Source organism: Lycium barbarum, chromosome 3 (genome assembly GCF_019175385.1).
Source record: "Lycium barbarum isolate Lr01 chromosome 3, ASM1917538v2, whole genome shotgun sequence".
In the NCBI taxonomy this organism is placed as follows: Eukaryota; Viridiplantae; Streptophyta; class Magnoliopsida; order Solanales; family Solanaceae; genus Lycium; species Lycium barbarum.
The window spans coordinates 137,011,466-137,033,692 of NC_083339.1; the positions used below are offsets into that span (position 1 = coordinate 137,011,466).

Here is a 22,227-nt window from a genome sequence, read left to right on the forward strand (position 1 = left end):
CAACGCACGTATCGAGAAACTAGTATATATATGATAACTATTTTCTCATCCGGAAAGCAATTTCTAATTCATGTTCCTCCCTGATAGGGTACAACAAAAAAAATCTTCTTAAATTAAGGTCCACCTGTCCAACATCTGATGTAGCCGTGTGGCCTTTTTGTGGAATCTATCAAAGCCTTTTTTTAATTTGTGCTTACTATCGACGTGCACGCGCGCGTTGTAGATATATGCTCAATTAGTATCTGTATTCCTTCGATGTTTGATGCACCATTGATAATCAATATTTAAAAACAAAATCATTACTCGCTTTGTGGACATTGCTGTCGAAAATCTATACTTCAATTATTAAGAATCAATCTGACAAGAACTGCTATGTATACCTTTAACGATGGCAAGGAAATCAAATAATCAGTACTATTCAATATATACGTAAGAATCTGATTGACCTGCTATCACATTCTCGTCTCTGTAATGCATGGAACAAATATAAGCAATAAATACAAGTAGCTAGCAGTAAAAAGTTAAAGACTAAATATCCAAGGTGAGGATTATACAGTAGCACTACTACATTATATTTTGCATGCATATTGTTATACAGCAGCCATATGTATACGCGATTAATTAGATATAAAAGTTGCGTTTGCCTGATATGTAATATGTATGTACATATTCGATTTAACTAGTAGTAGATAACAAAACATAGCATAATATTGTCTGCTTGCTTATACTTAGTAATTAGTTTTAGCCGTTGAGATGGCGAAGCATCCATGGTGGCATGACAGAAGTGTTTTGTGATTGGTGCCGCGATGATCCTTCAACTTCTCCATGGTTTCCTGCATCCGGGTATGCTTCCCTGCATTTTTTTTTTCACATCCAATCAAATGCCTTAGTGATCTCTCCATCAAAGCATTTCTCAACATTAGAAATAGAAATATCATACAGTAAGGGTTTTTGATATTTGACAAAATTGATGTAATGGCTAGCGATATGTGATTTTCGGGCACTTGCATTCTTATTAGGGAAAAGGTCAAACTCATTATACCACACAATCCTAATTTAATCCTTTGTTATACTTTGGGATCGGTCATACTTTTACCATTAGTAAATTGTCCCGTATTTATCTTTGACTTTAACTAAGCTGCCACGTGGATTATATGGATTCCGCACGTCAAAATACTTGGGAAAAAATGTACCCTTTGTATACTTCAGGTTGCACTCAATAGGGTCGAGAATAATGAGAGAACTTGCTAATGATAAGGGTACGAATGAAATCAAACAATAACAGCGAGTAATATTGAACAAAATATTTTATAATAGAGGGGTTTAAAAAAAGGCAAAAGTTGAATAGAGAGGAATGAAGAAAATACCCTAGGTGAAGGTTGTTCAAGGGGTGTGACAAAACGAATGAAGATGAATTGAGATGATCATGGCTCTGTTGCTCCCACTGACTCTGCTGGGCTATCTCTTTCTCCCTTTCCTTCACCTGTTCAACCAATATCTCAAAACTTATAAATGTTGTTCTTACGCATTCTGAATTTTGGAGTGAGATGTAGACATTTTAAAGAAAATGAAGTATTACCTGCTTTGAGAGATTGTTGTTTTGCTCTTGCAATGCCTTGTCCTGTGCCATGCAAAAAGAAAGTTATAAAAACCAACTTGATCATGCAACAAATTTTCCCTATTTTTCTTTTATTGAAATTGGATTATTGATCACAATACTAAGTTTGAGACCAAAGGGGAATTATTTTCATTGACTTGTCCAACATATTAAAAATAGATTTTCACTTTTACTTGTTCCCTTTAACATATTAAAAGAAAGACAACCGTTTTTTGTGTTTATACCCTTAGCATTAACTACTAATTTCCAAATTATTTCCCAAGATTCTTTGAAATTATAATAGTCATGTGTATTATAGTAAAATAAATCTCATTTATTATTTTCTTGAGGGAAGTGCAAAGTCAATTGTGGAAAAGTAAAAGTGAGAGGAGGGAGTATTTAAAAAGCCAATATGAGGGGTAGGCTGGTCTCACTTGAAATCAGTGAAGGATAAGCTTATTCTCACCTTCTTTTGCAGCTCAGAAATGGATTCATGCATCAATTGGTTCTACATGAAAAAACTCATCAGTTCAAAATGTTTCTGAAATAAACCCCAATATATATATAGTATGATGCATAAATTTCTAAGAAACTCTAGATATATATAGAGCTATATGATTCTTGAACTCCTCTATACCTTTCTTGATCGGATGTGCTTCAGAGCCGAATCAAGCTGGTGCTCCAGATTCTGAAGCTCCTTCATATTTGACGACTCCAAGTCTTCTCCCACATAATGCCTGTATTATAATCAAATGGGAGTATGGAAAATTGAAATTAGATATAAGTACTACTTGACTACTGTGAGTATAGGTATACCTTTGGTTTCTTTGCAAAACTTCAAGTCTGGCCTTAAGCTTAGCATATTCTAGAGTCCAGCTCCCCTGCATACATATTAAGTCCCCAAAATTTGATAACTAAGTCCACTGGGGAGAAAATTATAATTAGATTTAACAATACGTTAATTTGGCATACCGGGGTTTCCTGATCAGTAGGATTATGCTGCCTCTCAGCATATGAGTACCTTTCATACCTTTCAAGAATCCTTTCCATGCTGATCCCATATTACAAGAGAGGTTATCAGTAAAATATTTAACGGATTTTCACATATCAAAGCGTAATGGAGAGTAAACTACCGGTCTCATTTTAAAAATAGGATGATTAGCTGTACTGTAGAGCTATATGTATTTTGAGTTTTGATAATTAACAAATAAACGTATTTTTGAGGTAATGAGAGGAACAAGCGGAGAACCAGGTGTACTATGTGTGTCTGTCATGGGAAATTTGGTAGTTAACTATGAACTCCTAATCAGTTTAAAGTTTGGGTTTACACGTCTTAATTGGTTTTATAATGTCCTCGTAGAAATCTATGTATAATAAAAAAAGGACTATTAATTTATTTTCCATCTGGAGAAAGTGATTGACTTAACCAAAATTAAAATTGGAAAAGCCGCGTGGTATTTTTGGTATTGTTTGACAGTCTTTGACCGCTACCGAGGTGGGAATGTGCAACGAAATGCACGGATGCTCCAGTACCGAAGTGTAAGAGGTTGGCTATGGACCGTTTTAGGAGGCAGAGGCAGACCGAAAAAGTATTGGAGAGAGGTGATTAGACAGGATGACACAGGTCCAGCTTACGAGGACATGACCTTAATTAGATAGAAGGTTATGGAGGACACAGATTAGGGTAGAAAGTTAGTAGGTAGTTAAGCTTTGTCCTACTTATTATCCTTTCATACTAGTAATCGTAATATTACTCTCTTATTTTCTTGTCCTTCAATTTCTACATGTTGTTTCTTGTACTTCGATTATCGTATTAGAGAAGTAAAGGGACTAATTCAACTTGATAAGTAGCAACTTCCTACTTTCAGGAGAAGATTTGAGAAATGCAATTTCTTTGTTAGCTAATTTGCTTTAGTAATGTGGAAAGAGTATTGTATAGGCTACCTCTTTCCTTTTAAGATTGTTTTATCAATCTCCTTTTGAAGGTTAGAGGCAAGGTTCCATGTCCCCCTCTAATCATTGTAATCTTATTACTTAATTAACATGGTAGGGGTCAAGACAAAACTGTTACATTGCGGAATTCATTGAAGGAAAATATGAATCAAATCAATGTTCATAAAACGGGGTTGGAGAAATTGGGGAAAAGTAGAGAGAGAAAATCTTTTATTTCCTTTGTGTAAAAATAAACCAACCAAGTCTTTACAATTACACTTCACTATATATATACATGTGTATATGAGTACAAAGAGTAAACTAGATAGATTTAAGTATAAACTGAGCTAAACTATATGAACGAAACTAAGTATCAACGTCCCCCCCCCCCCCCCCCCCCCAGGAAGCTGGAATGGGATATCAGGCCAAGCTTGGAGAGAAAAACACCATGATGAACACCTGGAAGAGCCTTGGTCATGACATCAGCAGTTTGAGAAGCAGTAGGCACACTATGAAGAGCAATAAGACCAGATTGAAGAACATCTCTAACAAAGTGACAATCCACCTCAATATGTTTGGTACGTTCATGGAAAATAGGGTTCTTAGCAATGTGAACGGCAGAGGTATTGTCAGAGACAGGTGCAACTGAGGAAACAGTCAACTCATCCAATAATCTCACAAGCCAAACAATTTCAGCAACCAACTGCCTGAGTGTTCTATACTCAGCCTTTGCTGAAGAAAGAGCTATAGTAGCCTGTTTCTTTGATTTCCAAGAAACAGGACAACCACCAAGAAAAAACACATAATCACTAACAGACCTTTTACTAGTAGAGCAACTGGCCCAATTTAAATCACAATAACCAACTAGAGAAAAACCAGGTGAATTATTAAAGAACAAGCCCAAATTAGTAGTGCCAGATAAGTACTTGAGAAAATGTAAAGCAACTCCAAAATGTGGAACTCTAGGTTGGGACATAAATTGACTCAATTGTTGAACACTAAAAGAAATATCAGGCCTAGTGTGCTGAAGAAAATTCAATTTTCCAATCAATTTCCTATACAGAGAAGGGTCAAGGAGGAGATCCCCTGGGTCAGCAGCAAGTTTGATGTGAATGTCCAAAGGGGAAACTACTGAGGACACAGCAGAATAATGGAACTCATGCAAAAGTTCTGTAAGAAACTTTTGCTAAGTCACAAGAAAACCTTGAGGGAATCTAAGTATTTGTAAACCCAAAAAATAGTGAGCTAGTCCCAAATCTTTTATTTTGAACTGAGCATCTAAGTAAGACTTGAGGGACTTTATCTCTTGTATAGCATTCCCAGTTAACATAATGTCATCTACATATACAGCCACAATAGTGAAGGAAGAACCTACTGACTTAAGGAACAAAGAATATGTTACACCTCGTACTTCCAGATGAACGTTCGCTAAGTTTAAGTACAAGTACGTGGAATTATGATCAAGATGAGCCGTCTTTCGGGTTTAAGGAATGACGCAATTATTAGGTATACTTATGGATGAAGTGATATATAAGGAGTACTGGGAAGTCTCACGACCAAATGGAGTTGAAGAAATAAGCTATTGAGACCTTGAATTTTGTGGAAAATATGAAGGGCAAATTTTGGTCCAACTTTGAGAAGAAATAAATTTTAATAGATGAGGAGTTTTGAAGCAAAGTAAAATCCTAAAATGAAGTTCGTCGAGTCTAGTTTCCAACGCAATAAACCGCTCATCGATACGACATCGAAATAGAGAATTATGGACGTTACAAATTCAGCTGACAGAGCAGAAACGCGTGCTACAGTACTGCTACAGTACCGACTTGCTACAGTAAAATGCTACAGTGACCCGACCCGAATTTGACCCCTATATAAAGGGTAATAACCCCCTTTTTTCATCAGATTTCCCTGGAAAATTCCAGAAATTGAAGAGAGAGAGATAGAAACAAAAAGTGAGCAATTTTTAAGTCGCGGAGTAGTGGTTTATGTCGGGGTAACGCATGGTTGTGATTCTAGTATTGTTTTGCGATGGATATTAGCGTGGATATTGAGCATATTGCTGTCTTAACAAGAAAAATGTATGAATCTTTCTCTTTTGGTATTATTTAAGGCTTATTTACGGAGACAAAGTCATTAAATCATTGTATAGTAAGTTGGTTAGTTATGGAAGTTGGAAAATAGCGTGTGGGCTGTTTTATGGTACATATTGGTATTGGAAATGATTTTATTGATGTTGGTATTGTTGTTGTTGTTGTTGGTTGCTGAATTACGATTTTGGGCTTGGCATAGAAACAGGGGAGATGCTGCCCGAATTTCGACAGATTCAAAAAGGGGTTTCATTTAAATGCTTGAGACAAGTGTGTGGCAACGAGTCTAATGATAGTATAAATGATTTATATATGTAGACATATGAGCTTGGGAGAATAAATGTTGGGTGATTAAGAAGACCGAAAGGTATGTTAAGGCTAAACCTTTCTTTCTTAAGGCTTGACTCCTTTGATAACTTCAATAACTTCGTTTCTAAAAGTACCAAAGCTTATAGTTCCCGATGTTTTTGTGATATCCTTAAGCTTGTTTCATGGCTATTGATGTTATTCATTCATGTTGATCTCATCTTATGACTTTGTTCCTTCAAGGTGAGAAGTGTTCATGATGACGGTTCCATAATAAAAATCCAACGAGTTTAGGAACAGGTTCTTAAGAGATGTCTTATAGGACATGAATAGAGTGCTAGCAGAGGATCTCTAATGAGGTATTTAGTGTTCGAAGAGAGGTTTATGTTGTATCTTAGGATTTGGTTATAGTCTAGTCAAGCAGGAAGAAGTACTAATGGCCTGAACTGTGCTTATAAGTCTTATATGATTATGTAGACACTACGGGTTAAGCGAAGATCATGAGAAGTGCATAGAGATTACTTGTAGAAGCTTAGTTATGATGTTGATTATAATTACCACTGGTCTACGACCAATTGGGTAGATGTATATATTTACCACTGGACTGCAGCCAGTCGAGCAGTTACCACCGTGCTACGGCTGGTCGGGCAGTTACCGCTGATCAATCGGGCAGTTTCGCTCTACCGTCGGGCGATAATCGGACAGGCAGTTATTACCACCGGACTGCAGCCGGTCGGGCAGTTACCACTGATCAATTGGGAAGTTAGTGTAGGATGATTAGTAAGATAGGGGCACAGTACTGTACATAGATATGGTTAAGCATGCAAGAGTATATGGATCAGGTTGCACGCCGCAACACATGTTTAGATAACGTTTGATGATAAGGTAACTAGGACTATGGTAGGGTATACAAACCTAGTAAAGATTACAAGAAGATGAAGAGGTATGCATATATATGCTAGATTTCCATCGATAGCTCAGAAATGCCAGATTAATTCTTATTCTTCTCACTTTTGGTATATGGCTATTTTGTTGCACTTTCCGCCTTGCATACTCAGTACATTGCTCGTACTGACGTCCCTTTGCTGGGGGCGTTGCGTTTCATGCCCGCAGGTCTTGAGATACCAGCTCAGCAGGCAGAGTCGTGGCACTTCACTTGCTCCGGAGTTGCCCTGTGAGTCAGCATGGTTGCATATGCATTTGCATGGGTATGGCGGGGCCCTGTTCCGGCCACTTTATGTCATGTATTCCTGTAGAGGCTCGTAGACAGATATGCACAGTTAGACATCTTATAATCATCTCGACTTATACTATGTTGTATCATTATTATGGATAGCTTTACCGGCACATGCACTCGAGATTAGTTTGAAGATGTAAGTATGTTATCTTTTGTGCTTGTACCCCTATGGCTTATAGTATCTTGGTCTTATGTTGCCTTTCGAGATACAGAAAACGTGAGTTACAGTTTGGTTCGCTCGATTCCCATAGGGTGCCGAGTGCTAGTCATGCGTTACCAAGGTTGGGGTGTGACAGAGTAGTTATTTTTACTGATATGGTAATCCCTAGACAGTAAGGCAGATGAAAGTTTAACATACCATTTCCTTGAGGCTTGTCTAAGGCCATAGAGTGACTTATTGAGCTTACAAACTAGGGGAGAAGAGGAAGGAACAACAGAAGAAAAAGAATTCTAAACTTGCAGCCCAAGGGGCACTTTCATGTACACCTCTTCATCTAGATCACCATGCAAGAATGAATTATTGACATCTAATTGATGAATGTCCCAACCATTTTTAACAGCCACAGACAACAAACACTTTATGATGGTGAGTTTAACTACTGGGGAAAAAGTTTCAGTAAAGTCAATTTCTTCATGTTGTGTATCACCTCTGATAACTAACCTTGCCTTGTATCTCACAATTGTGCCATCAGCTTTTAGTTTTATTTTGTACACCCACTTGGAGGAAATGAATTTCCTTCTAGAGGGAGGTGGAACAATGGTCCATGTGTTATTAGCTTCCAAGGCCTGAAATTCTTTACGCATAGCTTCCTGCCAAGCAGGGTTAGAAACAGCTTGATGATAGAACTGAGGCTCAATTAAAGCATAGTCAGTAAAAGCAATTGTATCCTTGGATGCAGAAGCTTTATAACAGACATATTGACTTAAGTAAGATGGTTGTGCATGGGCTTTGGAGGGTTTCCTCAAAGCAATAGGAGGTGATAAGGTAGTTGAAGAAGAACCAGATGTAAGACTATGGAAGGAAGCAGGACTAAGAGGCAAGAGAGTGGTAGATGAGGCAGAAGTAGGTGTACCATGGATGGAAAAATCAGGAAAAGTAGGAACATGAGCATTGGAGTGAGGAGGAGTAGGAGTATTAGATTGGGAAGGAAGAGGTTCAGTAACATCAAGTGATGGAAGAGGAAAAATGGTTTCCTAAATTGTACATCTCTGGAGAAGAAAACAACATGTTTGTCCAAATCAAGTAATTTGTATGCTTTCTTGGTTATTCTATAACCAAGAAAGACACAAGTCTGGGACCTGGACTTAAACTTATCTCTATATGGTTTAGGAATTGCAGCAAATGCAACACAACCAAATGGTTTGAAGTGGGAATAAAAAGGATCAGTTTTGTAAAGAAGAGTGTAAGCAATAAAATTATTCAAAAGAGGAGAAGGGTACCTATTTATAAGGTATGTTTCAGTGAGTAAACACTCACCCCAATATTTGACAGGGAGATTGGACTGGAATAAAAGAGATCTAGCTGCCTCCAAAAGGTGTTTAGCTTCCTCTCCACAACCCCATTTTTTTGTGGAGTGTGAGGGGTGAATGTTTGATGGACTATGCCTTGGGAGGAAAAGAATCTAGTTGCTACTGAACTAGAACCCAATTCAAAAGTATTGTCAGATCTTACGACCTTGACTGAAGTATGAAATTGATTTTGGACCATGTAAATGAAGGATTTAATGAGAGGAAAAACATTTGATTTAGTAAACTGTAAATGAGTCCAAATGGCCTTAGAATAGTCATCTACTATGGTTAAAAAGTGTTTATATCCATTATATGTTTGGGTGTGATAAGGACCCTATAAATCTATGTGAATGAGTTGAAAAAGTGTTTGTAGATTTAATAGAACTAGCCTGGAAAGCTAATCTCTGTTCTCTTGCCATGGGGAAAATTTTGCATATAAAATCTTGTTTCTTGGACAATTTATCATGTAAAGCATTGATGAATTTCATTCTATGGTAAGGCATGTGGCCTAGTCTTAAATGCCAAAGTAAATCTACATTAGTGGTAGCAGAATAACAAACAAGAGGAACAAATTTTGAATCAACTTGAGAAACAACAGAGTGAAAAACAACTTTATTAGTATTGGAATAGCAATCAGTAGCAGCAATGGCATTTTACAGAGGGAGTGAAAGTAGGAGTAAGAGACATAGGATCAAGTGTGTAGAGCCCTTTTGACACCTTACCAAGCTCGAGTGGCCTCTTCAGAGAAGGGTATTGTAGAACACAGTTAAATGCAGTAAAATAAGCTCCACATTTAAACTGGCATAGTAGTTTATTTAAGAAATCAAATTATATCTAAAGGAGGTACAAACAGGACATCTTGTAGAATCAACTCTGAAGATAGTGTAAGTGTACCAGTGCAGGTGACTTTAACCATATGTCCATTAGGTAAAGTAATAAGATATGGGACAGGAAGAAGAGTGATAGGTGTAAGGAAAGATTTAATAGGGGTCATGTGATTGTTGGCACCTGAGTCTATGATCCAAGGATTATCAACTACTCTAGACATATGACATGCAAAAGAGCTACAATTACTAAAATTAGAACTGCTTACTAGACCTGCATAAATTGTGTCAGATGAAGCTTGATCAGGACATGCACTCTTGAGGTGCTGCATCATACTCATCATTTGAGTCAATTGTTCAGGTGACAACTGTGTTACTTTCCCATCAGTTTGAACAGATTTGATTAAAACCTCAGATCTCATTTCAACTTGAGTGTTTAGACCTTGAACACAAGCATCAATCCTCCTATATTGGTTTGAGGATGTGTTTGTAGGAGAGTGATGAGTGTTGGTATTGTTGCCATTGTTGTAGTTCAAACTATTGATGCACTGACACTTTCTACAATTTGCAATCACGTGACTATGCTTCTTACAATATCTACAAAACAAGCTGTTTGAGTTGTTTGAATTATGATTTGGTCTCCTATTATCTAAATTCACCTTCTGTGAGTAATTATTTTGTTGCATTGGAGGATATTGGCTTAAATAAGGCCTTTGCACCCCTGTAGAGAAGGATACAACATCTGAATGAAATGAAGGACTAGAAGTGTGTGCCTCTAGTTGACTCTCATCATTTATCAGCATGGAGTATGTTGTGTCAACATCAGGAAGTGATTTACTCATCAAAATGTTCCTCCTAACTCCTGAATAGGCTTCATTGAACCCCATCAAAAATTGATGCAACCTTTGTTCTTCTTCTATTCTGAAAACCCTTTTTACAACAAAGAGAGCAATCAGGATATGTGATAGAGCATGCAAGTTCATCCCACAACTTCTTTATTTTGGAGAAGTAGGAGGCAATACTCGAGGACCCTTGAGAAATAGATGCAATTTCTTTTCTGATTTGATGTACTTTAGGTACCATTAGCTTGCCCATACCTCCTCTCAATATCCTTCCACAATTTTTCTGCAATTTCTGTGTACATTACACTCTCCCTAATCTCAAGTTCCAGCCCATTCAATATCCAAGCAAACACCATGTCATTTGCTCTACACCAAGGCTCGAAATAGGGGGAATTTTCTTCTGGTCTGCTTAAGGTTCCATTGACTAGTCCTAGTTTGTTCTTACATGACAAACCTATCAACATACTCCTTCTCCAACCTCCATAACCATTTCCATTGAACTTAGAGGTGACTAGAACAGTTCCTGAACTATCAGATGGTTGCAAATAATATGGATGAGATGATTCAACTGTGAAAGGGGTAAAACCGTCACTAGCTGTTCCATCATTCGCATTGGATGTGGAATTATTTGCATTTGTTGCATTATTAGCAGCACTAATCGGTGTATTAACTACTGGAGTAACCATTTTGTATACAACAACTCAACACAGCAACCAAATGCAAATCGCATATGTCGATGTAAAAAACGAATCGAAATTAAGGCACAAACAATCAAATCGAGTGCACGAAGAGGAGAAAATACCAATCAATAGGAGTAATCGAGTTGAAATTTACCAGTCCTTGCTCGAAATCACCACAACAATGGAAACTAAAAACCCTAACTTCGCGAATTTAATTTGTAAAGAAAACCCTAACGAAACCAGCATCAATCAGTAGAGACGATGAAGTTCATTCCAAATCTGTACGAGTTAAGCTCTGATACCATGTTACATTGCAGAATTCATTGAAGGAAAATATGAATCAAATCAATGTTCATAAAACGGGGTTGGAGAAATTGGGGAAAAGTAGAGAGAGAAAATATTTTATTTCCTTTGTGTAAGAATAAACCAACCAAGTCTTTACAATTACACTTCACTATATATATATATTATATATATACACACACATGTGTACATGAGTACAAAGAGTAAACTAGATGGACTTAAGTATAAACTGATCTAAACTATATGAACGAAACTAAGTATCAACAAAAAACCTCCACATCTTAGGCTCACTACCTAAAGGTGATGGCTTATTATTAAAAAAAAAAAGTATTATTTTGTGGTAGTTATGACTTCTTTTTTCCAGTTTTATCTTGTTTTTTACAGTATTTTGTCATGTCTTTTATACTGCTTTGAACTGTTGTCCTGGTGCCAAGAGTCTACCGAAAACAGTCTCTCTATCTCCCAAGATAATTAAGGGTAAGGTCTGTGTACACTCTAACCTCCCCAGACTCCACTTTTCGAGATCTCACTAGGTACATTATTGTTGTTTGACTGCTACGTAACCTACCTGTAAATACTTGATGTATTTCAGTTGTAGGCAGGGAACGCACTTCTAGAGATTGTTCGGAGCATGTTGATGAGAGCAATTGTGAGCAATCAGACCCGAGAGTAAGAGGAAGGAACGTACAAAGATACCAACTGAATGCTTATTCCCAATAATCGAGTGATTGAATTAGAGTTAATCTCTTAGGTCCCGAACCAAAATTTAAATTTTGCTCTTTTGTCTTTGGTGGAGTTGTTGAGGCTAAATCTTATAGGGCAGGTTGTGTGTCCTTTACTCTATTTAGCTTCGTTTTAGTCACCACTAGTTAGAAACGTAACAAAAATCACTTCCATCAACTAATTTTTATATGTTAAGCGGGAGTTTAGAGAGATTTTTAAATTGCGCAGAAATGAGGTTCGCTACTTAAGGTAAATAATATTTCTACCTTATTTAATGGGAGTTCATGATTTATGAAGACCTCCTTCCTTTAATTCATAGGAACGGGAAGTCAAAATTCTGATAGTTGTAAAAGTTATTGAATGAATCTATATTATTCTAATTTTAGGCGACAAATTAGATTTTGGCAAAATAGCCATTAGTTACCCAATTTGATCGACAGAAGTTTGTAGTTGTAGAAGATAAAATGGTAGAGAAACTATATAGAATGAAGGTCTAAGGAAAATATGATTAAAAACACCAATTGAAGTTATGTGATAGTATTTGGCTGGATATGGAGTTTTAAAAAATATATAAAATTTTTAAAACTTGTAATCTAAAATAAATAATAGACATTTGTATAATTATAAGTCATCTCGTTAGAAATAAATAGGTTTAAAGTTTAGAATATAAAAATATATCTCATTATTTTTAAAATAAATTTTAAAAAAATAGTAATATAAAATGAGACAAAAGTATAAATATCTTGTCAAGTACCCATGAACGTACACGTACTACGGGAATGGTGGAGATTAACTACTCAAACTCGATAGTCCCGGCAAGCTTATTTCATGTGCAGTATGATGCTTCTGAATAGTACGTTAATAAAAAGGTTTTTGTGAGACCCTCTTTACCCTAACAAGTATATAAATTGTTTAAAAGCTTAAATCTATTTGCGATTTCATTTGAATATGTTGGGGGTAATATATGCATTTTAATATTAAAATTAAAATATTAAAGTGCATTATATCATGACATGTTAGTAGAGAAAGTGGGGTCATTATTTCTGTAACTCTTGTAACCACAAAAACATTATCTCCTACTAATTACCCCACGAAACCTTAATTTATTACGCACTTTCTTGACATTTACTTGTGGAAGAAATCTTAAACCTATATACATGATGCTTTCATCCTTGTGTTGTATGAAAAAAAAAAAGTAGATGAGAAGTGGAAAAAAATATTATGTTGTATTTATATTTTGAGGTTAGAGTAGAGAAAGAGAGAGTTGAGACAAAGAAAAATATTCTAAGTCTCCAACTAATTCACTACAAAAGAGAGTACTTTTATATTGAAAGGAAGGTGTTCCTATGGTGGAGCTTGGACTCTTCAACTAGTCCGGAATGGTTGAGTCATACGACGTTGACAGGCTGTTGTATCCTGAAGGAGACAAGTCAGAGTTGTACTGCTGGATCGGTGAAGATTAAGCCGCGGTGGGCTTGAATCTCCTTAAAGAGAGCGAGATATCTACGCCTCAGCCTGAAGAATATTTATTCTTTTTTTTTTTTGTTCATTTTATCGTAATTTTCAACTGTAATGTATCTGTATATTCACCGACAATTTTAAGGAGCTTCATCTTTATTACAGTTTGAAAAATCATGGATATCAAGATAGGAGATGGCAACGTCATTCCGCTTCGACGTCGCTAGATGGAAGGGTAAATTACTTTTTTCTACTTGCTCAATTCAAGTGAAGGAGAGGTAAAAAAAAACACCTTATTATATTTTTATGAAAACAGTGATACTATTGTTCAAGAGTATAAATTGTTATTTAAATTCTCAAAAAAGTAGGGGCTAAAGAAGTGAAAATATTTATCATGAAAAGTGATTTCTGCATCTTTGAGAATGTTTTGTAAAGTGTGGCAAGTGCATGTATTAATCTAAAAAATTCACATGTTATTTTTGCCTCAATGGTTGATCTTTTGGCTCTAGCATTGGTGTTGTTAAATTAAACTAAAAATATGTGTAGCAACCATTTTGACTTGAGAAATTTAAGTGAGGCAAATTTCATTCTTGGAATGAAAAATATAAAAAAACATGTGATAAAACCTTTCTTAACCAGCCACATTATGTTGAGAAAATTGTGAAATACATCTTTGTGGATTGTACATGTGTTGCAATTCCTTTTGATTAAGTGTTTTTTTATTTCCAATTCAAAATGAAAAAATTGTGATATAAAAAATGAGTACGCTAGCCTAAATATGAGATATGTGACTGACTGCACTTGGTATGATATTGCGTATGCAATAGAAGTACTTAGCAGCTAGAAGTAACTAGGTATATTTACTTGGTAAGACAATTTGTGGCTTGTTTTATAAAAAAAACATCCTGTTATACTCAATTTTTTTTTTATGCAGATGAGAAAACTTGGTGTTATGTGTTAGAAATAGAAATATGATTATTGCTAACTCTACCGTGGAGGCTGAACTAATTGAATTATCTTCAGCTAGTGATATAGTGAATTGGTTTTGAGTTTTATTATATCAAACACTTTGTTTGAGAAACCAATTTCTCTAATTTTGATTTATTGTGAAATCACCAATACTATTGGTAGAGTATAAAACTGTTTTTATGACGGTAAATGCAGGCCCAAAAAGGAGAGAATATTATACTGTGAGATCATTTGTGAAAAATTAGTATATCATAAATATTGATTGTGTAAGATCTTGTGATAATCTTGCGGATTAATAGACAAAGACCTTTGCGAAAGGGTCTGGAGCACATCGAGGGGGATGGGATTGAAGCCATTAAATTTCTGAGTCATATATGAGGAAACCCAACCTTGGGACTAGAGATCTTATAACCAGGTTCAAAGGGAAAAGGGAATCATATGATTACTTGTTGTGAAATGCACTATTATGTTATTTTATTCCCTCCCTCCTTATGGTGTGAGTGCATTTGTCTTGTAACGAGGTTAAGTTTATGAAATCTTAATGAAAGTTTGTAGCTCATAACGAGTGGGGTGTTAAAGTTAGAGGAGCACCCTTGACAGAATTTCACCTATGTGAGTGTGGAGGTAGGCCACTTCCTATGAGAATTGAGCTTGTTCTCAAAAAACACTCATGAAACCGGAATAGCACAAGACCGTAATGTGCTGGCTAATAAAGCTTATGTCAACACTTTGATTATTATGCGTAAGCAGTCATACTTAACTTCCCCCAAGCAATCATAGTTCAATGCGAAGCACACTACTGACTCTGGAGTAGAGATTGTTGTTTTACTAAGTAGATGTTCAATGGAGAGCACACCTTTATAATGTATCCCTTCAACTAAATTGGTGAACTCTCTTATTTTAATATTAAAATGAGTGGAGAATGTTGGTGTAATATATACATTTTAATATTAAAATTAAAATACTAAAGTGAATTATATCATGACATGTTAGTGGAGAAAGTGGTGTCAATATTTTTGTAATTTTTGTAACCACAAAAACATTTTCCCCTACTAATTACCCCAATAAACCTTAATTTACTATGCACTTTCTTGACATTTACCTGTGGAAGAAATCCTACACCTATACAAATAATGCTTTCAACTTGGTGTTGTATAGAAAAAAAGTAGATAAGGAGAGGATAAAAATGTTATGTTGTGATAATCTTTTGAGGTTAGTGTAGAGAAAGAGATAATTCAGACGAAGAAAAATATTCTAAGTCTCCAACTAATTCACTACAAAAGAGAGTACTTTTATGTTGAAGGAATGTATTCTTATGGTGGAGCTTGGACTCTTCAATTAGTTCGAAGTTGGTTGAGTCACACGACGTTGATGGGTTGTTGTATCCTGAAGGAGACAAGTCAAAGCTTTACTGCTGAACCGGTAAAGATTATGCAGCAGTGGGCTTGAATCTCTTTAAAGAGAGTAAGATATTTGCGCCTCATCTAGAAGATTTTTTTTTTTTGGTTTAGTTTATTGTCAGAGTTTTACTGCTGAACCAGTAAAGATTATGCAGCAGTGGGCTTGAATCTCTTTAAAGAGAGTAAGATATTTGCACCTCATCTAGAAGTTGTTTTTTTTTTTGGTTCAGTTTATTGTAATTTTGAACTGTAATTTATCAGTATATTCACCAACAAAATTAAAAAAAAAAAATCAATTTGCGTATGGATATTATCAAGCTCAAATTACAACATGGTATATCTAAAGTGAGAAAAACGCCTAGCCTCTTCCTCCTCCTTAGTTCCAAAGTCAATGACTTCAATCATTGACGCACACAATCATTCTACTCCATTTCAATCCCACACTAGTCATTCAAATCTATTCAGTTTCGTTTATTCCCGTTTAGCAATAACCTCATGTATCATTACAGCACGTGCCTAGGGTTTCAAGGAAAGAGGAGAAAAAAAATGAAGAGAGACCATGAAAGAGAAACAAGCGAATAAACAAGTAATATAATGAGGAGAAATTGTTGGTTAAACCTCAATTCCGTCATTCCGTGTAACAGAAGACTTTTTCAAGAGATACGAATTTAAAGTACGTATAGTTATTACTCCCTCCAGATTAAAAAAAAAAAAGGTGTTCACTTAGTCATTTGCACACTCCTTAAGAAAATACTAACTCCTAGACAAAATTAGGTAATTTGACTAAACTACCCCTAATTAAATAGGCATTGAGATTTGATCATATAACACTCAATAAGAGCAAATCTGGAAAAATAATGTTAATTATTTCTTAATTTGATAAGTGGACACCTTTTTTAACCCAAGAAAAACTCTTTTTTTATCGGGAGGGAATAGTAAACTAGGAAATAAATACATAATTCAGGCATCATACTAACAAGATTCAATATAGACCTACAAAAAGGTCGACTGAAGCATGTTGCCATGTTAGTGCTATAGTATGTACTATAGTCGACTGAAGCGTGTTATCTTGCTTTTTGGAAAAATCCAAAAGTTGCTACTATTTCATACACAATTCATTTTTTTTTAAAACATTTAATTATTAAAATTAAAGTGTTATGAGGGGACCCCTTTTATGATCTAAATTCTCAAAAAAAAAAGGTTGTAACATTAGTTACACTTTCCAGTCAGTTCGGGAGAAATAGATTTTTAGTCCTTCATAAAAAAAAATAGTTTTATGACCTTTTTACAATAGATTTTCATTTTTTTACACATAAGAGATCTGAAAAGGTAATTTTCATTTATTCAAATTGTAAGAGGGTAAGAGATTTTATTTCCTCAATCAGTTGTTCATCATGTAACTATATGAACAATAAATTCGATAATATTATGATATATATCATGCTCAAACAAAATAATACATCTAGTATGCATTCCTAAGTTAATGTTCAGACCCTTCTTAAAACTTGCTTATGTATATTTCTATCCCCCTCAATCCACAAATGTGAGACGGATAGAGTAACAATTAAAATTATACTTTACAACAACAACATACCCAGTGAATCCCACAACGTGGGGTCTGGGGAGGGTAAAGTGTATGCAGACCTTACCCCTGCCTTAGGTAGGGAGGCTGTTTCCGGAAGACCTTCGGCTCAAGAAAAGGCATATGAAAGGTCAGATACGGGCAAACAAATCAAAGCAATTATGAAAATTAAAACAATAAAAGTAAATAAGCCATTACAAACCGACAGATACTCGCAGAAATCAAGAGATAAGAAACTATAGAGAAATATAACTACTTGTAAGAAAGGATAAACGCGACTACCTACTAGCTTTCTACCCTAATATGAGTCCTCCATACCCTCCTATCTAAGGTCATGTCCTCGGTAAGCAGGAAATGCACCATGTCCTGTCTAATCACCTCTCCCCAATACTTTTTCGGCCTACCTCTACCTCTTCTGAAACCGTCGCTAGCCAACCTCTTGCACCTCCGCACTGGGGCATTTGCATCTCTCCGCATCACATGCCCAAACCATCTCAGCCTCGCTTCGCGCATCTTGTCTTCCACTAAGGCTACTCCAACTTTGTCTCGGATGACTTCATTCCTAGTCCTATCGCTCCTAGTGTGCCTACACATCCATCGCAGCATTCTCATTTCCGCCACTTTCATCTTCTGAACATGAGATTTCTTGACTGGCCAACACTCCGGCTCATACAACATAGTTGGTCTAACCATCACTTTACTCCGGCTCATACAACATAGTTGGTCTAACCACCACTTTGTAGAACTTGCCTTTAAGTTTTGGTGGCACCTTCTTGTCACACAACACTCTGGAGGCAAGCCTCCATTTCATCCACCCTGCACCAATACGGTGTGAGACGTCATCATCAATCTCCCCATTTCTTTGTATAATAGACCCGAGATACTTGAAACTATCTTTCTTCTGTATGACCTGGGTGCCAAGCTTCACTTCCACGTCTGCCTCATGCACTATATCACTGAACTTGCACTCCAAGTACTCTGTCTTGGTCCTACTCAACTTGAACCCTTTAGACTCCAGAGTTTGTCTCCAAACCTCCAGCTTAGCGTTAACTCCGCTGTGAGACTCGTCAATCAGGACTATGTCATCCGCAAATAACATACACCATGGCACCTCACCTTGAATTTGCTGCGTCAATCCATCCATCTCCATTAAATGTTTACTCTACTTGTGTGTCATGTCCGTTAATTTTGACAAAATTCTACTAAGGGAAAATGGGAAAAAATAATTAATTGTGCCTTAAACTTCTAAAATGACAAATGACATGAGGCGACTATTTTTAATAACCACGACAGATAATTTGAGAAGGAGAGATTAACAGTTAAATTGTTAAATATATATATATATATATATATATATAAAAGACTGTCAAATTTTCTTGATAAAAAATTTACTTCCAATCATCTTATCGCATTTTATCAATTACTAGTAGATCAGAGTTTGTTGGCATAAGTAGATTTTAGAACTTCTAAACTTTTACTTGTACTCAACTAGTATACAACTTCGATTGATTTACCTTATAAATTACTTAGTAAACTCTACTCCGCTTCTTAAATACTCTCCATGAAACTAACTTGCTAAAGTACTTTTAGTTCATCTACGTCCACCCTTGTAGGCTTTTAGCTTGGCACATGTTATTGATGTTACCCAACATACAAAAACGCCATTGAGGATAAAAGGCTGAACCATTGACGTGGACCATAAGTCCGCTAAAGTTTGGTCAGTATATTATTAGAGACTTTAATTTAGAGGCTTTTTGAAAAAAGGTTGCAATGACAAGATTGTAGTACTGGGTTTTAATATAAAAGAGAAACAAAACACTGATTAGTCTCGCATTATAATCATGGTTGCCTTCTGTAACTGAACTGACCTTTTTCTAGTTCTACGTACGTCCATTTTTGTTCTACTCTTTGGCCAATTAATTGTTTAAGTTACTTTTTAAACATTTTCTTGAGTAGGAGATTTGCTAATGTAAGGTAAGTCTGGTCAAAGCAAGTTTTCTTTAGATCCTACAGAAATTAATCCGCAAAAAAGGGTTAAAAAGCACAAACATTCAGCTTATTATTCTGAACTTCTCTTGTTTTCATGAAGATCTATTTGATTTTATGGCTAGGCTATTTTCATAAACAAAACGAGGAAAGATGAACAGGTTGTACGTTCTATGAAGATTGAACCCTCGAAACCTTTAATAGGCTTATTTGCATGAAGTTATGTAAACAAAATGGCATTTTAATACCATGATCTTAACAAGGCAAAAACAAAAACAAAAAAAGAGAAGAAAATAGTAGAAAAGGGATAATAAGAAAGTATGTATAACTTTGGTCTTGAGCAGTGTAGCAGGTTTAATTATAAAACATAAACTTTAACCATTCAAATAAAGAGAATTGGAGGAAAATCCAGAAGCGAAGACCTGAAAAGTCAATAGAACAGGGTGCTGGAAAAAACAAAACAGACAATAGAACAGGGTGCAGGGAAAAACAAAACAGACAAGAAAAACAATAAACGAGAAAACTATTCCAATGTCAAGGAAAAAAAAAAGGTAAACAAGTAGAGATGAAGAACTGAAAACTGAATATAAAGCATACAAAAGATATTAATTGTGGGATTTGAAGATGTGGATATATACTAGAACGTAACGTAACAAAAAAAATGAACAAGTTAGTGTACTTACCAAGAATCAGTGGAATACTCAAAGAGTTTGCCTTTAGTTGAAAAAACAATCAACCCAACTTCAGCATCACAAAGCACAGAGATCTCCTGAGCTTTCTTAAGCAACCCAGATCGCCTCTTAGAGAACGTCACTTGCCGATTTATTTTATTCTCAATCCTCTTCAGTTGCACTTTTCCTCTCCCCATTTTTTAATTGGAGACAGAAAAATGCTAAGGGTGTTTTTTTATAGCATGAGTATAATATATTTCTCTGTTTGGTAGTGAAATGGTTGTGGCAGATGTAAAGAAAATTTATATCGTTATTGGGAAGTGGAAGGATCCCCCAGATAGAAAGAGAGTGGATGGAGCTGGTTTTGGTAAATACCAGAGTGGTTTCGTCAAAAGATCTGTCGTGTTTTGATTGGTCGAGGCTACTGTTTAGTTGTTAAGTGTGTCTGAGACCACAAGTTAATACCGTGTTAATACCGTGCGTGTGGGGTTGTGTGTAACTGTACGGACCAAAGGGATCTAACATCAGATCATATTCCGATGATGCTGAGGCTGGTTTAATAAAAGCTTAAATATTATTCCCCCAGTCGTGTTTGACTAAATAATAAATTTAAGAACTAAATAGAGTTTTTTTTAAGCTTGCAGTTTAAAAATTGTTATAATTATGTGAATATATAAATCATCTCATTAAGGTAAATGGATAGTTTAAAATAAAATTGTTACTAAATAATATGAAAATTTGTCACTCTTTTTTAAATTGATTAAAAAAAAGTTTGTCACATAAATTAGAACGGATCGAGTACCAAATGAGTTTGTGGAACAAGCCGAAATACTCCCTATCTCCCAATTTATGTGGTGTGTTCATTGTTCAAATTCCAAGAGTTAAATGAGCTTCGTGTATCGCAATTTTTTCAAATGACTTTTAAATGTTATGAATTGTTAATTGTTAGTAACCTGTAATGTTTTTTGCGTAGTTTTCAAATATATAAATTTGTTTGACAAAATTTAAAAATTTTATGTCCAAATTTACTGTCAAAATTAAGAAGTTTGACTCTTGAATCTGAGTTACGACACAAAAATTGGGACATAAGGAGTGATATATCTATCATGTTTATTTTAATTAGAATTTAAGTAGAGTCAAATTAGTTATTAGGTAGTTGATATAATTCTCTTGATAAATATCAATTAATATCTTCATAGAAATACTAGTAATTAACGCACTATGACATGTTAAGACGGGATTTTCTTTCACTCCTCAATTTCACCCAAAGATGCAATGTTTTCATTTGTGTTTTGTTAAAAGTTAAGAACAAATAGCTTTTTTCTATGTTTATTCTTTCTTAAATACTAGTACTTAGTAGGCGTTTGGCCATCAATTTTGAAATCGTGGTTTCAAACCAGCGTTTGGCCATCAATTTTAAGTCGTGGTTTGAAACGATGGTTTGAACCCAAATCATCCAAAAAAAACATGGTTTGGGTTTGAAACCATGGTTTCAACTTTTTTAAATACAAAATTTAACCCATAAGTTAATATTTTATATATATAAAAAAAAAGACATCATTTGACCCCTAACTTGGCACGAAAACTTAATTTAGCAACTAAACTTAAGTTGTATTTATTTACCCCCCTTAACAACTTTCAAGTTAATTAAATACCCCCCTTAACGGTCTGGACCAGATGAGATTTAGGTGTTGTTCACCACTCGCCTGGTGATTGGTCCACGTCATTAAATATTTTTTTAATTATTTTTATTTATTTAGTTTTTCTCTTTCTTCTTCATTCTTTCCCTATTTTATTATTTTATTAAAAATGGACCCCATGACCTCTAAACCCCCTTCTCCTTCTAACCCCAACCCCCGCTCCCTCTCCTTCTTCCCCCAAATCGCTGGTGCTATCTTCTTCTTTCTTCAACAACTTCTTTCTTTTTTCTTTTTTTTTTTTTTTTAATTTTTCTCCTTGAATTTGAATCCTGAATTCTTCAACAACTCTATCAGCAAGATTCTTTTTCATTAGTTTTCTTCATAATTCATAAAACATTTAGAATCAAATTTATATTTTGTTGCTGGGTCAATTCGTTGTTATGGTGGTTGGCCGGTGGAAGGAGAACAACGATGGTGGTGG

At 35.4% G+C, this 22,227-nt stretch overlaps 2 protein-coding genes across 2 annotated transcripts; both read right to left on the minus strand.

Annotated features, from left to right (window-relative positions):
• Positions 1-396: 396 nt before the first annotated feature.
• Positions 397-20,450, minus strand: LOC132632834 (agamous-like MADS-box protein AGL8 homolog). Its single transcript, XM_060348934.1, has 8 exons — positions 20,119-20,450; positions 2,570-2,648; positions 2,414-2,478; positions 2,235-2,334; positions 2,064-2,105; positions 1,580-1,621; positions 1,368-1,483; positions 397-853 (listed from the first exon to the last, which is right to left on the minus strand). Exons 1-8 carry the CDS (start codon positions 20,301-20,303, stop codon positions 742-744), a joined length of 741 nt encoding a protein of 246 aa, XP_060204917.1. The 5' UTR covers positions 20,304-20,450; the 3' UTR covers positions 397-741.
• Positions 3,744-18,519, minus strand: LOC132632833 (uncharacterized). Its single transcript, XM_060348933.1, has 2 exons — positions 7,821-18,519; positions 3,744-7,172 (listed from the first exon to the last, which is right to left on the minus strand). Exon 1 carries the CDS (start codon positions 10,473-10,475, stop codon positions 9,492-9,494), a length of 984 nt encoding a protein of 327 aa, XP_060204916.1. The 5' UTR covers positions 10,476-18,519; the 3' UTR covers positions 3,744-7,172; positions 7,821-9,491.
• Positions 20,451-22,227: the final 1,777 nt, after the last annotated feature.

Excerpts from the sequence above, each read along its gene's own strand:
- LOC132632833 (XM_060348933.1), bottom strand. The coding sequence starts at position 10,475 with ATGAACTTGCATGCTCTATCACATATCCTGATTGCTCTCTTTGTTGTA.
- LOC132632834 (XM_060348934.1), bottom strand. The coding sequence starts at position 20,303 with ATGGGGAGAGGAAAAGTGCAACTGAAGAGGATTGAGAATAAAATAAAT. Across the intron at positions 2,649-20,118 it reads GAGTATTCCACTGATTCTTG|CATGGAAAGGATTCTTGAAA; the intron begins GTAAGTACACTA and ends ATATGGGATCAG. Across the intron at positions 854-1,367 it reads TTGAACAACCTTCACCTAGG|GGAAGCATACCCGGATGCAG; the intron begins GTATTTTCTTCA and ends AAAAAAATGCAG.